Consider the following 18,181-nt stretch of genomic DNA (forward strand, 5'->3'; position numbering starts at 1 on the left):
GTAATAGTATGAGCAGCACATACTGCCAGGAGATTGTTACTGTAATAGTATGAGCAGCACATACTGCCAGAATATATAGTCACTGTAATAGTATGAGCAGCATATACTGCCAGGAGATAGTTACTGTAATAGTATGAGCAGCACATACTGCCAGGAGATTGTTACTGTAATAGTATGAGCAGCACATACTGCCAGGAGATTGTTACTGTAATAGTATGAGCAGCACATACTGCCAGGAGATAGTTACTACTGCCAGGAGATAACTGTAATAGTATGAGCAGCACATACTGCCAGAATATATAGTCACTGTAATAGTATGAGCAGCACATACTGCCAGGAGATAGTTACTTTAATAGTATGAGCAGCACATACTGCCAGAATATATAGTTACTGTAATAGTATGAGCAGCTCATACTGCCAGGAGATTGTTACTGTAATAGTATGAGCAGCACATACTGCCAGAATATATAGTCACTGTAATAGTATGAGCAGCACATACTGCCAGAATATATAGTCACTGTAATAGTATGAGCAGCACAGACTGCCAGGAGATAGTTACTGTAATAGTATGAGCAGCACATACTGCCAGAATATATAGTCACTGTAATAGTATGAGAACCACATACAGCCAGGAGATAGTTACTGTAATAGTATGAGCAGCATATACTGCCAGGAGATAGTTACTGTAATAGTATGAGCAGCACATACTGCCAGAATATATAGTTACTGTAATAGTATGAGCAGCACATACTGCCAGGAGATTGTTACTGTAATAGTATGAGCAGCACATACTGCCAGGAGATTGTTACTGTAATAGTATGAGCAGCACATACTGCCAGAATATATAGTCACTGTAATAGTATGAGCAGCACAGACTGCCAGGAGATAGTTACTGTAATAGTATGAGCAGCACATACTGCCAGAATATATAGTTACTGTAATAGTATGAGCAGCACATACTGCCAGGAGATAGTTACTGTAATAGTATGAGCAGCACATACTGCCAGAATATATAGTCACTGTAATAGTATGAGCAGCACATACTGCCAGGAGATAGTTACTGTAATAGTATGAGCAGCACATACTGCCAGGAGATTGTTACTGTAATAGTATGCGCAGCACATACTGCCAGGAGATGGTACTGTAATAGTATGAGAACCACATACAGCCAGGAGATAGTTACTGTAATAGTATGAGCAGCATATACTGCCAGGAGATTGTTACTGTAATAGTATGAGCAGCACATACTGCCAGAATATATAGTCACTGTAATAGTATGAGCAGCATATACTGCCAGGAGATAGTTACTGTAATAGTATGAGCAGCACATACTGCCAGAATATATAGTTACTGTAATAGTATGAGCAGCACATACTGCCAGAATATATAGTCACTGTAATAGTATGAGCAGCACATACTGCCGGGAGATAGTTACTGTAATAGTATGAGCAGCACATACTGCCAGAATATATAGTCACTGTAATAGTATGAGAACCACATACAGCCAGGAGATAGTTACTGTAATAGTATGAGCAGCATATACTGCCAGGAGATAGTTACTGTAATAGTATGAGCAGCACATACTGCCAGAATATATAGTTACTGTAATAGTATGAGCAGCACATACTGCCAGGAGATTGTTACTGTAATAGTATGAGCAGCACATTCTGCCATGAGATTGTTACTGTAATACTATGAGCAGCACATACTGCCAGAATATATAGTCACTGTAATAGTATGAGCAGCACATACTGCCAGGAGATAGTTACTGTAATAGTATGAGCAGCACATACTGCCAGAATATATAGTTACTGTAATAGTATGAGCAGCACATACTGCCAGGAGATTGTTACTGTAATAGTATGAGCAGCACATACTGCAAGGAGATAGTTACTGTAATAGTATGAGCAGCACATACTGCCAGAATATATAGTCACTGTAATAGTAATAGTATGAGCAGCACATACTGCCAGGAGATAGTTACTTTAATAGTATGAGCAGCACATACTGCCAGAATATATAGTTACTGTAATAGTATGAGCAGCTCATACTGCCAGGAGATTGTTACTGTAATAGTATGAGCAGCACATACTGCCAGAATATATAGTCACTGTAATAGTATGAGCAGCACATACTGCCAGAATATATAGTCACTGTAATAGTATGAGCAGCACAGACTGCCAGGAGATAGTTACTGTAATAGTATGAGCAGCACATACTGCCAGAATATATAGTCACTGTAATAGTATGAGAACCACATACAGCCAGGAGATAGTTACTGTAATAGTATGAGCAGCATATACTGCCAGGAGATAGTTACTGTAATAGTATGAGCAGCACATACTGCCAGAATATATAGTTACTGTAATAGTATGAGCAGCACATACTGCCAGGAGATTGTTACTGTAATAGTATGAGCAGCACATACTGTCAGGAGATTGTTACTGTAATAGTATGAGCAGCACATACTGCCAGAATATATAGTCACTGTAATAGTATGAGCAGCACAGACTGCCAGGAGATAGTTACTGTAATAGTATGAGCAGCACATACTGCCAGAATATATAGTTACTGTAATAGTATGAGCAGCACATACTGCCAGGAGATAGTTACTGTAATAGTATGAGCAGCACATACTGCCAGGAGATTGTTACTGTAATAGTATGAGCAGCACATACTGCCAGGAGATAGTTACTGTAATAGTATGAGCAGCACATACTGCCAGGAGATTGTTACTGTAAAAGTATGAGCAACACATACTGCCAGAATATATAGTCACTGTAATAGTATGAGCAGCACAGACTGCCAGGAGATAGTTACTGTAATATTATGAGCAGCACATACTGCCAGGAGATAGAGTTACTGCCAGGAGATAGAGTTACTGTATTAGCATACTATTATCTACCTCTAGTCTTTTACTCTGTATAACAAACACATATTATCCCCCCTCCAGGTGCAGCAACCCAACCAGTTACTCACAGTGGTTAGACAGGCACAAGCGTGTGTTTCTATCTGTAAGATCATTAACATTCACTTAGTAATACAGTACGTTTGCGGACGACACAACAGTGGTAGGCTTGATTACCAACAATGACGAGACGGCCTACAGGGAGGAGGTGAGGGCCCTCGGAGTGTGGTGTCAGGAAAATAACCTCACACTCAATGTCAACAAAACTAAGGAGATGATCGTGGACTTCAGGAAACAGCAGAGGGAACACCCCCCTATCCACATTGATGGAACAGTAGTGGAGAGGGTAGTAAGTTTTAAGTTCCTCGGTGTACACAACACAGACAAACTGAATTGGTCCACCCACACAGACAGCATCGTGAAGAAGGCGCAGTGGCGCCTCTCCAACCTCAGGAGGCTGAAGAAATTCGGCTTGTCACCAAAAGCATTCACAAACTTCTACAGATGCACAATCGAGAGCATCCTGTCGGGCTGTATCACCGCCTGGTACGGCAACTGCTCCGCCCACAACCGTAAGGCTCTCCAGAGGGTAGTGAGGTCTGCACAACGCATCACCGGGGGCAAACTACCTGCCTTCCAGGACACCTACACCACCCGATGTCACAGGAAGGCCATAAAGATCATCAAGGACAACAACCACCCGAGCCACTGCCTGTTCACCCCGCTGTCATCCAGAAGGCGAGGTCAGTACAGGTGCATCAAAGCAGGGACCGAGAGACTGAAAAACAGCTTCTATCTCAAGGCCATCAGACTGTTAAACAGCCACCACTAACATTGAGTGGCTGCTGCCAACACACTGACTCAACTCCAGCCACTTTAATAATGGGAATTGATGGGAAATGATGTAAAATATATCACTAGCCACTTTAAACAATGCTACCTAATAAAATGTTTACATACCCTACATTATTCATCTCATATGTATATACTGTACTCTATATCATATACTGCATCTTTATGTAATACATGTATCACTAGCCACTTTAACTATGCCACTTTGTTTACATACTCATCTCATATGTATATACTGCACTCAATACCATCTACTGCATCTTGCCCATGCCGCTCTGTACCATCAATCATTCATATGTCTTTATGTACATATTCTTTATCCCCTTACACTTGTGTCTATAAGGTAGTAGTTTTGGAATTGTTAGCTAGATTACTTGTTGGTTATTACTGCATTGTCGGAACTAGAAGCACAAGCATTTCGATACACTCGCATTAACATCTGTTAACCATGTGTATGTGACAAATAAAATTTGATTTGGTTTGATTTGATTTATAATAGAGTTGCAGTCCTGAGAGACTGTATCAAATACATCTGGAAAAAAAACATGCAGCAGACCATGGCTTCACTTGTCACCAACACCTTAGTCACAGATGTAGGATCTTCATTTAATCACTCTTTTCTTGCTGAAATGCATACTTGTAGTGAATGCAAGGTTTAAAAAGGCTTCTACAGTTTATAATTTCCACTTTAAAATGTCAGACTTGATTTACCCTAAAAAACTGTATAAACCCCTAATAACGGCCACATAATTATTAACATTTCCTTTTGATGCAGGATTATTTTCCTGCTGTAGCAAACTGGCTCAAATGAAGATCCTATATATGTAATTGATCTGAACAGGAAAGATGATGAATCGCAGCAAAGTGGTTAGTCTGTGTTCAAAATTTCTCACAACACTAGGTTCTTGTACTGCCAAATGTCTTAGATGGGTGCATTTTTCATTGCTAAACCATTTCCCGAAAAAGTGAGTAGAAAAAGGAATGATGATACTGTACATGTGGTGTACTCTGATATCACTGACAGATGCCATAAATCACGCCACGAGACGTTCATACAAATGTGTCCTAAACCATGTCTAATGGAACAGTCTTCTCACAACTGCTTGAGCCGAGCCCCAGGGGACATGCGTTTATCAATGGATATTTTGGCAGCTTTGTGAGGCGCATTACTATAGCGAATCAGCACCACATGGTGTTGTTGTTGTCTCTTGTACATTCTTCAATAGGTTTCAGCTTATCAGGAGCACATCAACATGAGCTGAATGAACACACTGTCTATGAAAGCAGTCTCTAGTCTAGAGAATATGTTTCCTACACACGTTTCAAATCAAATCAAATTGTTTTATGTCACATGCTTCGTAAACAAAAGGTGTAGACTAAGAGTGACATGGTTACTTCCGGGTCCTTCCCAACAATGCAGAGAAATAGTAGAAAAATAGGAAAATAATAGCACAAGGAATAAATACACAATGAGAGAACAGCCTATGACTTGGCTGGCTGAAGTCTTTTTACGGCCTTCCTCTGACATCGCCTATTATTTAGGTCCTGGATGGCAGGAAGCTTGGCCTCAGTGATGTACTGGGCTGTGCGTACTACCCTCTGCCGCGCCTTGCGATTGGATGCCAAGCAGTTGCCACACCAAGCGGTGATGCAGCCAATCAAGATGCTCTCAATGGTGCAGCTGTATGACTTTTTCAGGATCTGAGGGCCCATGCCGATTCTGAGGGGGAAGAGGCGTTGTCGTGGCCTCTTCAAGACTGTGTTGATGTGTGTGGACCATGATAGCTCCTTAGTGATGTGGACACCGAGGAACTTGAAGCTCTCGACCTGTGGTCCACGATCAGCTCCTTTGACTTGCTGAGAGGTTGTTGTCCTGGCACCACACTGCCAGGTCTCTGACCTGCTCCTTGTAGGCTGTCTCATTGGCATCGGTGATCAGGCCTATCGCCGTCGTGTCGTCGTGTCGTCAGAAAACTTAATGATGGTGTTAGAGTCGTGCTTGGCCAATCAGATGTGGGTGAACAGGGAGTACCGGAGGGGACTAAGCACGTACCCCTGAGGGGCCTCCCTGTTGAGGGTCAGCATGTTGGATGTGTTGTTGCCTAACTTCACCACCTGGGGGTGGCCCGTCAGGAGGTCCAGGATCCAGTTGCAGAGGTAGATATTTCATCCCAGGGTCCTTAACTTAATGATGAGCTTTGGAGGGCACTATGGTGTTGAACGCTTAACTATAGCCAATGAACAGCATTCTCACGTAGGTATTCCTTTTGTCCAGGTGGGAAAGCGCAGTATGGAGTGCAATAGAGATCGCATCATCTGTCAATCTGTTGGGCTGTTATGCGAGTTGGAGTGGGTCCAGGGTATCTGGATTGGTGGTGTTGAGCCATGAACAGCCTTTCAAGGCACTTCATGGCTACAGATGTGTGTGCTAACAAGCAATCGTAATTTGGCAGGTTACGTGGGTGTTCTTGGTCACAGGGACTATGGTGGTCTGCTTGAAACATGTAGCTATTGCAGACTGGGTCAGGGAGAGGTTGAAAATGTCAGTGAAGACAATTACCAACTGGTCAGTGCATGCTCTGAGTACGCATCCTGGTAATCCGTCTGGCCCTGTTGCCTTGTTAATGTTAACCTCTTTGAAGGTTTTACTCACATTGGCTACGGAGAGGAGGATTACATAGTCGTCCAGAACAGCTGGTGGTCTAATGCATAGTTCAGTGTTGCTAGCCTCTAAGCAAGCATTGAAGGTATTTAGCTCGTCTGATAGGCTTGTGTCACTGGACAGCTCGCGGCTGGGTTTCCCTTTGTAATCCATGATAATTTGCAAGCCCTGCCACATGTTTTCTACTGTACACATGATTCTGGAAAGCCATTGCAAGAGCATATTTATGATACCAACTATTTCTAATACCCGCCATGTATACAATTATGTATGTCATCCAGTCAAAAGAGATGACCAGGTCGAGAGGGCAATGGGTCCATTTGTAAGTGCCCAAGTGCTCTTGTCATTTAAGATCTATGTTCTGTATAATGCTATTTTTTTATAGAAACCTTTCCTCCTAATAGGAAGCCTGTCACAGGATACCACATGAGGACAGTGAGAAGGCAAGCAGATACAAAAGCAGGGAAAGATGATTCCCAAGGAGGAAGCCTCTGGTTCCTGGAGAGCTGACCACAGTGCATGTCCTTCCCCAAGCACTGTAGTCTGAATCCCAAATGGAACTCTTTTCGCTACATAGTGCACAGAGCCCTAGAGGCCCTGGTCAAAAGCAGTACATTATGTAGGTCAGTGGTTCTCTCCTCTGGGACACCCATCCGTTCCATGTATTTGAATTATTCAAGAGCTAGCACACCTGATTCAACTTGTCAACTAATCATCAAGCGCTTGACTAGGTGAATCAGGTGAGCTAGTTCAGCGCTACTGTAGATCAACATGATGAAATGTCTGGGGAGGGGTTGGAGAACCACTGATGTAGTGAATAGGAAGTCATTTTGGACACAACCTTAGACTACCCATAGCATCACCATCCCTCACGCTACCCTACGTGTGTATGTGTGTGTGCCAACACTTGAATGAATGAAAGAATGATGAATGTACCTATTCCTTTAAGAGTCATGTGTTCATGGATGGCGTGTACTGTCCTTACCTCTCACTGTTGCTGATATTTACTTCCTCCATCACAGGCATCGGGCCCCCAGAACTTAGATTCATGTACCCATCAATGCCAAAACTCCCTATGAAACAAGGAGAAATAGAGGTTACTCAGGCAGTTAGGATTCATTATGACCTTATAGATATGCCCAGAAAATGACTCACTATACCATATTTTGTAAGGCTGTCAGCAGCGATTTATTGTTTGACAACTGCCCAGATTTTGAACCTATGATTTAGATGATTTAGGAGACCAGGGAAAATAAAATAGTGTTCTTTAAATATTTATCAAAAAATCTAAATGAAAATATGCCTCTAATTACTCTACAATAACATATCCACTAACAGCGTGAGGATTAAATCAATACATGCAACAACATTACAGGCAGAACAGACTTGAATTTACTGACTGGGATTAACATGAATATGCATCTTCATATGCATGAAGCCAATGACAAATGATTGCGCTTCATTGTTTAAATGCATGCAAGAATAGTGTAGCAGATATTGAATTATGTTTTCACTTGCCATGGTCATATGAGCTATTGGTTGTATTACTGGTTGGGTCACATAATCCCATTTTGTTCAAGAAATTCATTGCATTCACGTGTCCTTTTGGGATGCATGAATACAATAGGCTGCCACAGGGGCTATGCAGCAGTCCTGCAACACAAGCAACAGTAGGAGGTAGTTGTTAAAAATGCAGAGAAGACACTTCATTTCTGTTTTTTCACCCTTAGTGGAGTGAACAGATAAATGTATATCTGTACCGTCACTGATATGATCTCCATGTATTACAATATCAGGAATTCCCTTCTGGAAAATGGACAAGGAAAATCTCCAGATGACTTGTCACAGGGTTGCACATGTGCATTGACCGTGGCTGCATCTGGTCACTTGGGCCTGGCCCTGTACAGTGTGCAAATATACAGTGGGGCAAAAAAGTCTTTAGTCAGCCACCAATTGTGCAAGTTCTCCCACTTAAAAAGATGAGAGAGGCCTGTAATTTTCATCATAGCTACACTTCAACTATGACAGACAAAATGAGAAGAAAAAAATCCAGAAAATCACATTGTAGGATTTTTAATGAATTTATTTGCAAATTATGGTGTAAAATAAGTATTTGGTCAATAACAAAAGTTGATCTCAATACTTTGTTTTATACCCTTTGTTGGCAATGACAGAGGTCAAACGTTTTCTGTAAGTCTTCACAAGGTTTTCACACACTGTTGCTGGTATTTTGGCCCATTCCTCCATGCAGATCTCCTCTGGGACAAAATACCAGCAACAGTGGGAATCTTGATGGTCTTTCTCCAGACACAGACAGACACACTACACACACATACAGTATATGTTACAAACACATACGCTGCACACACAAACGTTGCACATGTACACACAATCACACATACACCACACATGTGCTCCATTCACTCCATTCAAAAGTCCTGCCACAGAACCAGCTCAATACACATGGATAAACAACAGTCAGCACACTGAAACTGTGTCAGCAGCACTGTTACAGGTTAAACCAGCAGAAAGATACCAACACTGACTGCTGCCAGTTTGGCTGACTGTCTGGATGGATTCTGGACTGGCTGCGTGGATTCTGGACTGGCTCCATGAATTCTGGACTGGCTGCATGGAGTCTGAACTGGCTGCATGGAGTCTGGACTGGCTGCATAGAGTCTGGACTGGCTACATAGAGTTTGGACTGGCTGGATAGAGTCTGGACTGGCTACATGGATTCTGGACTGGCTGCATAGAGTTTGGACTGTCATAGAGTTTGGACATGGAGTTTGGACTGGCTACATGGATTCTGGACTGGCTGCATGGAGTTTGGACTGGCTGCATAGAGTCTGGACTGGCTGCATAGAGTCTAGACTGGCTGCATGGAGTTTGGACTGGCTGCATAGAGTCTGGACTGGCTGCATAGAGTTTGGACTGACTGCATAGAGTCTGGACTGGCTGCATAGAGTTTGGACTGGCTGGATAGAGTCTGGACTGGCTACATGGATTCTGGACTGGCTGCATGGAGTTTGGACTGGCTGCATAGAGTTTGGACTGGCTGCATAGAGTCTGGACTGGCTGCATAGAGTCTGGACTGGCTGCATGGAGTCTGGACTGTCTGCATGGAGTCTGGACTGACTGCATGGAGTCTGGACTGTCTGCATGGAGTCTGGACTGTCTGAATGGAGTCTGGACTGTCTGAATGGAGTCTGGACTGTCTGAATTGAGTCTGGACTGTCTGCATGGTCTAGACTGGCTTCATGGAGACTGGACTGTTTGCAGAGAATCTGGACCGTCTGCATGGAGCCTGGACTGTCTGCATGGAGTCTGGACTGTCTGCATGGAGTCTTTACTGGCTGCATGGAGTTTGGGCTGGCTGCATGGAGTCTGGACTGTCTGCATGGAGTCTGGACTGTCTGCATGGAGCCTGTACTGTCTGCATGGTGTAGACTGTCTGCATGGAGTCTGGACTGGCTGCATGGAGTCTGGACTGGCTGCATGGAGTCTGGACTGGCTGAATGGAGTCTGGACTGTATCAATTTGGGAAAGAAAAGGTACACCAGACAGGGTATTGTCTACAGTTGTATTGTCTATAGCGTCATAGAACAATCTGCCCTTGTTTTCATTAAACACATATTTTGTCACTTTCAAGACCATTTACGGAATGTGTTTATTTCTCTTCTATTTTAATAAGTGAAAAACATTCCCTATGAGCCTGATATATTTCACGTGCTTTGAGATCCTGTGATGTTTTAATGTGTTCTTCCCTTTTCTTTACAATTAAAACATCTGTCAGAGTGAGCCTGGCAGCATTCCTTGACTTCATTACCAGTCTGTCTGAATAGCTGTCAAATGTGTTTGCTAACACAGTGTGCCCAAGCTTTGTTTCTCTGCTCACATTAATCATTTTAGAAATGAAATGATGTACACCAATTTCATACATGATACCGTAGGTATAATTGGAACTTCTGAGTGGTGAGGTGTCAAACTGCTTAATTACTTATCCTATAATATGCCGTAACCAGATATCAAAAGCCTTTTGAGGAACAGAGAGGAATGTCTTTCATTTGAAGATGAAGAAAAATTAAATACTAACACCCTTTTATTTAAATCACCCATTCTCTTTATAATTACACAGTTCAAACTCTAATGTGTTTTGTAGATAATGTCTGTCTCATCTGCTCTTCCATCTCACCATATCTTCAGTCTTTGAGACGTTCCACACTAACATCCAGTGCATTCGGAGAGTATTCAGACCTTTCCCACATGTTGTTACATTACAGCCTTATTCTAAAATGGATTAAATAGTTTCCCCCCCTCATCAATCTACACACAATAACCCATAATGATACATCAAAAACAGGTCATTAGAAATTTTAGAAAATGGAAATATCACATTTACATAAGTATTCAGACCCTTTACTCAATACGCTACAAGCTTGGCACACCTGTATTTGGGGAATTTCTCCCGTTCTTCTCTGCAGATCCTCTCATGTTCTGTCAGATTGGATAGGGAGAATCGGTGCACAGTTATTTTTAGGTCTCTCCAGAGATGTTTGATCAGGTTCAAGTCCGGGCTCTGGCTGGGCCACTCAAGGACATTCAGAGATTTGTCCCGAAGCCACTCCTGCATTGTCTTGGCTGTGTGCTTAGGGTCGTTATCCTGTTGGAAGGTGAACCTTCACCCCAGTCTGAGGTCCTGATCACTCTGGAGCAGGTTTCCATCAAGGATCCCTCTGTACTTTGCTTTGTTCATCTTTACCTCCAATCCTAACTAGTCTCCCAGTCCCTGTCACCACAATACTTCACTTGGCATTCAAGCCAAAGAGTTCAATCTTGGTTTCATCAGACCAGATGCCTTTTGGCAACCTCCAAGCAGGCTCTCATGTGCCTTTTACTGAGGAGTGGAACTCTGGAGTTCTGTCAGAGTGGCCATCGGGTTCTTGGTCACCTCCCTGACCAAGGCCCTTCTCCCCCGATTGCTCAGTTTGGCCAGGCAGTTAGCTCTAGAAAGAGTCTTGGTGGACCCAAACTTCTTCCATTTAAGAATGATGGAGGCCACTGTGTTCTTGGGGACATTCAATGCTGCAGACATTTTTTGGTACCCTTCCCCAGATCTGTGTTTCGACCCAATCCTGTCCCAGAGCTCTACAGACAATTCCTTCGACCTCATGGCTTGGTTTTTGCTCTGACATGCACTGTCAACTGTGGGGCATTATATAGACAGGTGTGTGCCTTTCCAAATCATGTCCAATCATTTGAATTTACCACAGGTGGGCCTCATCAAGGATGATCAATGGAAACAGGATGCACCTGAGCTCAATTTCGAGTCGCATAGCAAAGGGTCTGAATACTTATGTGAATAAGGTTTTTATAATAATTTAATCCATTTTAGAATTAGGTTGTAACGTAACAAAATGTAGAACAATTCTAGGGGTCTGAATACTTTCTGAATGCACTGTAAATATTGTGCTTGTAATTTGTTAACGTTTTTTTGCCAAAAGCCATATATACATGAAATCTTACAAGTAAGGATGTGTCTCTGTTGTCTCACCTGAGTGCAACTCTGTTAGTTGATGCTGGAAACAAGATCATCATTACTGAGTTTCCAGAATGCAGCCAATGTTTGTCATGTGTGAGAGTTAAGAGTCTGACTGTGGAGGGACACCCTGCCTGTTGTGGAGGGACACCCTGCCATCTGGCTCAGGTTTCCCTTGTTGGTCCAGAGCTCATTAATCCCCCATCCTAATCAAGGAACATGACGTCTGACCTCTGACCTCTTAGCAGACTAACATTTGCTACATATTTCCAAATCATTGGCTGCTTCCTGTTCCTGAAGGTTTTACCCAGACAGTGTATTCATTCAATCACTATTAACAATTTTCTGATATATGTTTTATACTTTTCACTTACCATATAATGATATTTTATATATTACTACTCAACAAATTGAAGACATTTTCCTTTCAACTTTTCCCTAATTTAACTGTGGACTAATGCACCGAGGGAACCATATGTGTCAGGTAGAAAGAAGCCAGCCTGTTACTGTTGGGGGTGGGGGATGCCGCATGCCACAAAAGCAGCATCAGCCTCAAGGAAACTTTCTCATTATACTGAATACTACACACACTGTCCCTGATGGATTTCCAATTTCATTTAAATGCTAATTTGGGTTTAATGATGGTTTTGGGGCTCCTAATGCTCTTACTTGTGCTCCTCCTGACATCATATTTACTGAGTTCTCCTGCTCGGCACCAACGCTCTCAGCTCTGCTCTGAGCATGTGGATGCAGCCGGGTATTAAAATAGCAATTTGCCAAACCATTAATAATGCACATCATGTGGATACAGTGTGCAGCCATGCCTCCAGAGTATCTCTTTATCTCCCAAAACATACATTACTTCCTATAAGTATAGAACAACTATTTAAAATGAATTAGGAGAGTTTAATGATTGATTATGGAGTCAGTAGGCTAATTAACAATCCACTCATATCATTGGGAGAGATTACAGAGAGAAGTTTTTGCTGTGACTGACTATCTTAAACCCCTCTCGGGTTGTTTATCAGCATGATATTGATTCAACATAATAGAAGTCAGTCGATGATATTTCATAGACTTTTTCCCGACGAATGTCAATGACTGTTACGGTTTTCTTCCGTCGAAGGAGAGTCGGACCAAAATGCAGCGTTGTTAATACGATACATCTTTAATGAAGATGACACACGATAATACAAAACAACAAACGGAATGTGAAAACCTATACAGCCTATCTGGTGAAATACAAAACACTGAGACAGGAACAATCACCCACGAAACACTGCCTAAATATGGTTCCCAATCAGAGACAACGAGAATCACCTGCCTCTGATTGAGAACCGCCTCAGGCAACCATAGACTTTGCTAGAACACCCCACTAAGCCACAATCCCAAAACCTACGAAAAAAACCCATACATAAACACAACACAAAATAAACCCATGTCACACCCTGGCCTGACCAAATAAATATAGAAAACACAAAATACTAAGACCAGGGCGTGACAATGACAGAACGGTTCAGAGCACCAAAAGGAGTTTGGGAGATTCTATGAAACAGAAAGAAGCTGAACTTAAGCAGGTATAAATACAAGACCTGAGATGATTGTCAAACCATTCACTAAAGCAAACACTCAGATTGAAGTGATCCCCAAATGTTCAAAATAGCAATAAACTGTAGCAGTGTGTTTCAACAGTATTACTTAGAGCTGCTAATATTAGAGAATGACTCTTCTGTTGATAGAATACCAGCTGCAGGAGTAGGACCAATAAAAACACTGGACTTTACAGAAGTGCCTTGAGAGGAATAAATTCATTGTAGGCCTTAATATTCTGACTCAGAGCCTTTTAAAATTCTATGGCCAAATATATAAAAGTCTAACTGCACCTATTGGCTCGAGGGCAGATTGTGACAACCTGGCTGAAGACACTTTAGAGTGGTGTTAGAAATGTGGCTATTGTTGGAGGGATGTAACAACTAAAGCGGTCCCATTCAGTACTTAGTACCCTCTCATTCCATCTCCTATAAGGTTATGCTCATTGCCATGTCTATTGAAAAGCCACACATTCAATACAGAAGTATAATTGAAAAACACACACACTTCAAAGTGAAGCACCCTCAGTACTATAGTAACACAGCATAGGCCAATTTATTGTCTGTATGTCAAAGTGGAAGAAATCCAAAGAAAAGTTACATAAAAAACACAAATATATATATTTTTAAACAAAGTTTAAAAAATAAAAAATAAATGAAGGCCTAAGGGCCCCGGGGATGGGTTTCAACTAAGCTAACATATGGAATTGTTTTCAGATGGAACATTTTACGACCCTGTAGATATAAACAAATATATATTAAAAAATGATTGATGAAACATTGAATTTTGCCTTTACTGCTATTAGCCCATAGAAACACAGTGAATAACAGACTCACACATGGAAAAACAGATAGTCCAAAAATAAATGAAAAGGAAGTACGTTTTGAAGTGCCTGCATTATATCTAAGAGATATAAGGAAGTTAGAAAAAAAGAAGAAAGAAAATATTGTGGAATTACCCGTATACCTTCACTTCATTAATTTTTCAGTCTGGTACCAGGTTACCTTCAGACCACAGGAGGTTGGTGACACCTTAATTGGGGAGAACAGGCTCATCGTAATGGCTGGAGCAAAATAGGTGGAATGGTATCCCAGGTGTTTGATACAATTCCATTTGCTCCGTTCCAGCCATTATTACAGGCCGTTCTCCCCTCAGCAGCCTCTTCTGCTTCAGACCAGGCCTGTGACACTTGTGGCGGTTGTAGAGTGAAACAGAGAACACCATGGTGTTCGTGAGAGTACTATCTTTCCATAGCCCATACCATTTGTACGCTACAGACGTTTTCATGAGAAGATTGATATTTTGGGGATGTCTCCAGGCCTAATAAACAGCACTGTAGCTCTGCCACCTTCCACAGCAGATACAGAAGGCTGACATGGACGGATGCGGTGGACTGACCAAAAAAAAAACAGATCTCTAGCTTAAACAGATGGATTTTGATGGGTATTGTTGTATTATGCTAATTACATTTCCTCTGGGTCACGGACATTGGCTGCAGTGGGTTTTAGAACAGCGAGGTAGTGCTAAAGTTACATATCGTCAGGGTTTGTATTGGGCCTCCCATCTGGAATGCAGTATCTTTATGGGTAAGTCTAAAATCCCTATAGGTCCCTCTCATGTCTACGTTTTTAATACTGCCTCAGACATAAACAGTAATAACCTCAGTAACGTTCCCAGTAGAGTAGATGGGATTCCTGTATAACTGTTTGAGTGGTGTTGACTTGTACTTTCACAAAGACCATAAAAGGGTGTATATCCAGGAACTTTAACTAATATGGCCTACGATATCATTATAATGTGCTGCTGATCGAGGTGGCCTTACAGTAACACGTTAAAAAGAGTACAGGGGCAACTTCACAGACCTGCTCACCAATACATGGGAGGGAGAATGCCTTGTAAAGGAACGTATATTTAACCACAAGCTGACTGCTTCACCTCAGAACAATACAACCTCCTGTCTCACACTGATTTGAATGGTTTACATATTTTTACAATCTAACACGCCCTACAATTTTACGATTCACTAAGAAACAGTCTGGGTTCCCTCCTCTGTATTCAAGACCTCTGAGCAAAGTCCAAAGTCTTCCCGAATGTCCATCATTTCCTATTCAGTCCCGTCGGCCATAAATTGGCAATATTCTAATTATTTCAAAGCGAGCAAATCATTATTGTTGTCCCTGACTGTGAAGAATAAAGCTATCCGAGGCATAGTCTACAACAAAAAAACATCCATTTCCCTCAAGGGTTAAGCATATTTAATAATGATGAATGCTGTCAGAGCATTGTAAGAGCCTGTACGTTAAAGGTATAAAAAGTCTTTATCGAGTATAGGATTACTAAAAGCCCAACCTGGCATCCTGAAATGGGAAAGATACCACTTTGTTTATCCCATCATACTTTATGGCCCATTACATCAATAATAATCATTCAACATTGACAAACATAAAGGTAGCCCCTATGCTGCCTGATATGATATTACTGGGCCATATTCACAAGTATAATGACAACCCTTACACTGATTAGCGTAACAAAAAAAGTAACAAATAAGAGTTGTAGGGTCTATTACTTGACAATTACACGGTCCTTGATTTAAACGGCTCCAAATAATAGGGAAACGGGTGACGGCAACAGCAACGTCATATCATTCATGTTCATATACACTAGTTGTCGGGTTGCCAGTTTGACGTAGACATGTTGACAAGTATGTGAAATCCCTTGATCCTGAGACACAAACAGTTATGTAGGCTACACTAACAGTCAAATAAATGTGTTTTTCTAACCGAACTGTATAGAGCACAAAGCCATATAATAAAGAAATTGGGAGCAAAGATGAATGAGTCGGTTTATTGGTGCCATAATCCTGGTGACATTATGCAAGCAATACAAGTGTTGCATGACTGTGTGGCTGGCTTATGAACCTGATTAAAGACAAATGACTAAAACGGGAGGTTCATGTGACTGTCTGTCCAAATGTCATGTAGTGTGCAGTTATGAATGCACTAATAATCCCAAAACTATAAATACCTCCTTTGGAAAGTGTTGGAAACTTGGAACAATGAACCAATGAGGCTCTGGCCCGTTGGTCTGTGCCAGCCGGTTTAACATGGAGAAGCAGGAACTGGGAACGTTTGTAGATATCAGGATAGCGATTACCCACCTCGGACTGGAAGGATACTTTTTCTTTAACAAGCCGGACACAAAGGATTTACTTCAGACACCCGCCAAGGCCCTCATCCCCGTCATTCGCGGGAGAAAGAGACAGAGATATCGGGGACATACTGTAGGTCGGGGTGCCTTGTAAGGATCTGACGGCGAGTGGGTAATCTGCCTTTACCATCAGTCCTATTAGCCAACGTACAATAATTGGATAATAAAATAGACGAACTACGATCACATACAGTATATCCTACCAACGGAACATTAAAAACTGTAATATCTTATTTTTAACCGAGTCGTGGCTGAACGACAACATGAATAACATACAGCTGGTGGGTTATACACTGTATCAGCAGGAGAGAACAGTAGCCTCTGGTAAGACAAGGGGTGGCGGTTTATGTATATTTGTAAACAACAGCTGGTGCACGACATCTAATAGTAAGAAAGTCTCGAGGTTTAGTGACAATGGCGGAGAGAGCTAAACGTTCAAAAGTGTGGTTACGCATCACCAGAGTAGATGCTGACAATGCTTGTTGCCACAAGTGCAATACGACTTTTGCTTGTAAGGGCGGAAACACAATCTGCAATCTGAGCAATCTGTCCAAACATCTATGGAAGGTGCATCATGTAGTTCATCTCTCTTTGCCCGATCTTTTGCTTATTTCATTTTTTAAATATTTTCCTCACCACAATAGAGTCTATAATAGTGATTTGTTCAAAACATTGCTATTTCTTTTGCTGTAAATAATTGTTTATTTTATTTATTTTACATTTCAGAAAATAAAGCAATGTTAATTCTGTTCTTAATTTGTATAAATGTTTTTGTAAAAAAATAACAAAAATAATCGATAAGAATACTGTTAAAGTACTGGATCGATAAGCAGTATCGGTTATGAGTAGTAATACCATTAAAATCTTAACGATACCCATCCCTAGTCGTGAAGAGGGCACGACAAAGCCTATTCCCCCTTAGGAGACGGAAAAGATTTGGCATGGGTCCTCAGATCCTCAAAAAGTTCTACAGCTGCACCATCAAGAGCATGACTGGTTGCATCACTTCCTGGTATGGCAACTGCTCAGCTTCTGACCTCTATACCAGGCAGTGTCAGAGGAAGACCCTAAAAAGTGTCAGACTCCAGCCACCCTAGTCATATACTGTTCTTTCTGCTACCGCACGGCATACCGGAGGTCCAAATCTAGGTCCAAAAGGCTTCTTAACAGCTTCTACCCTCAAGCCGTAAGACTCCTGAACAGCTGGACAAGTAGTTACTCAGACTATTTGCATTGCCCCCCTCTCCCCTTTTTTACGCTGCTGCTACTCAGAGTTTATTATCTATGCATAGTCACTTTAACTCTACCTACATGTACATATTATCTCAATTACCTCGACTAACATTCAGTTCCTGTTCGGTTAAAATTAAACATTAACCTAAAAACAAATGTGTTAGTATACATTTTCCTATCTTTATACTGG

General features: G+C 41.7%; 1 protein-coding gene across 2 annotated transcripts in view; it reads right to left on the reverse strand.

Annotated features, from left to right (window-relative positions):
- Positions 1-18,181, reverse strand: part of htr4 (5-hydroxytryptamine receptor 4) — a 124,757-nt gene that overhangs the window by 84,728 nt on the left and 21,848 nt on the right. Inside the window, exons 2-3 of one of the 2 annotated variants that reach the window (XM_024429013.2) lie at positions 7,941-8,075; positions 7,408-7,495 (exon numbers count right to left, since the gene is read on the reverse strand). In XM_024429013.2, coding sequence (XP_024284781.1) covers positions 7,408-7,495; positions 7,941-8,010 — 158 coding nt within the window. In that variant the 5' untranslated portion in view covers positions 8,011-8,075. The remainder of the gene's footprint in view (positions 1-7,407; positions 7,496-7,940; positions 8,076-18,181) is intronic. The other variant, XM_024429014.2, reaches the window with a different exon arrangement.

This window comes from Oncorhynchus tshawytscha, linkage group LG08, assembly GCF_018296145.1.
Source record: "Oncorhynchus tshawytscha isolate Ot180627B linkage group LG08, Otsh_v2.0, whole genome shotgun sequence".
NCBI lineage: Eukaryota > Metazoa > Chordata > Actinopteri > Salmoniformes > Salmonidae > Oncorhynchus > Oncorhynchus tshawytscha.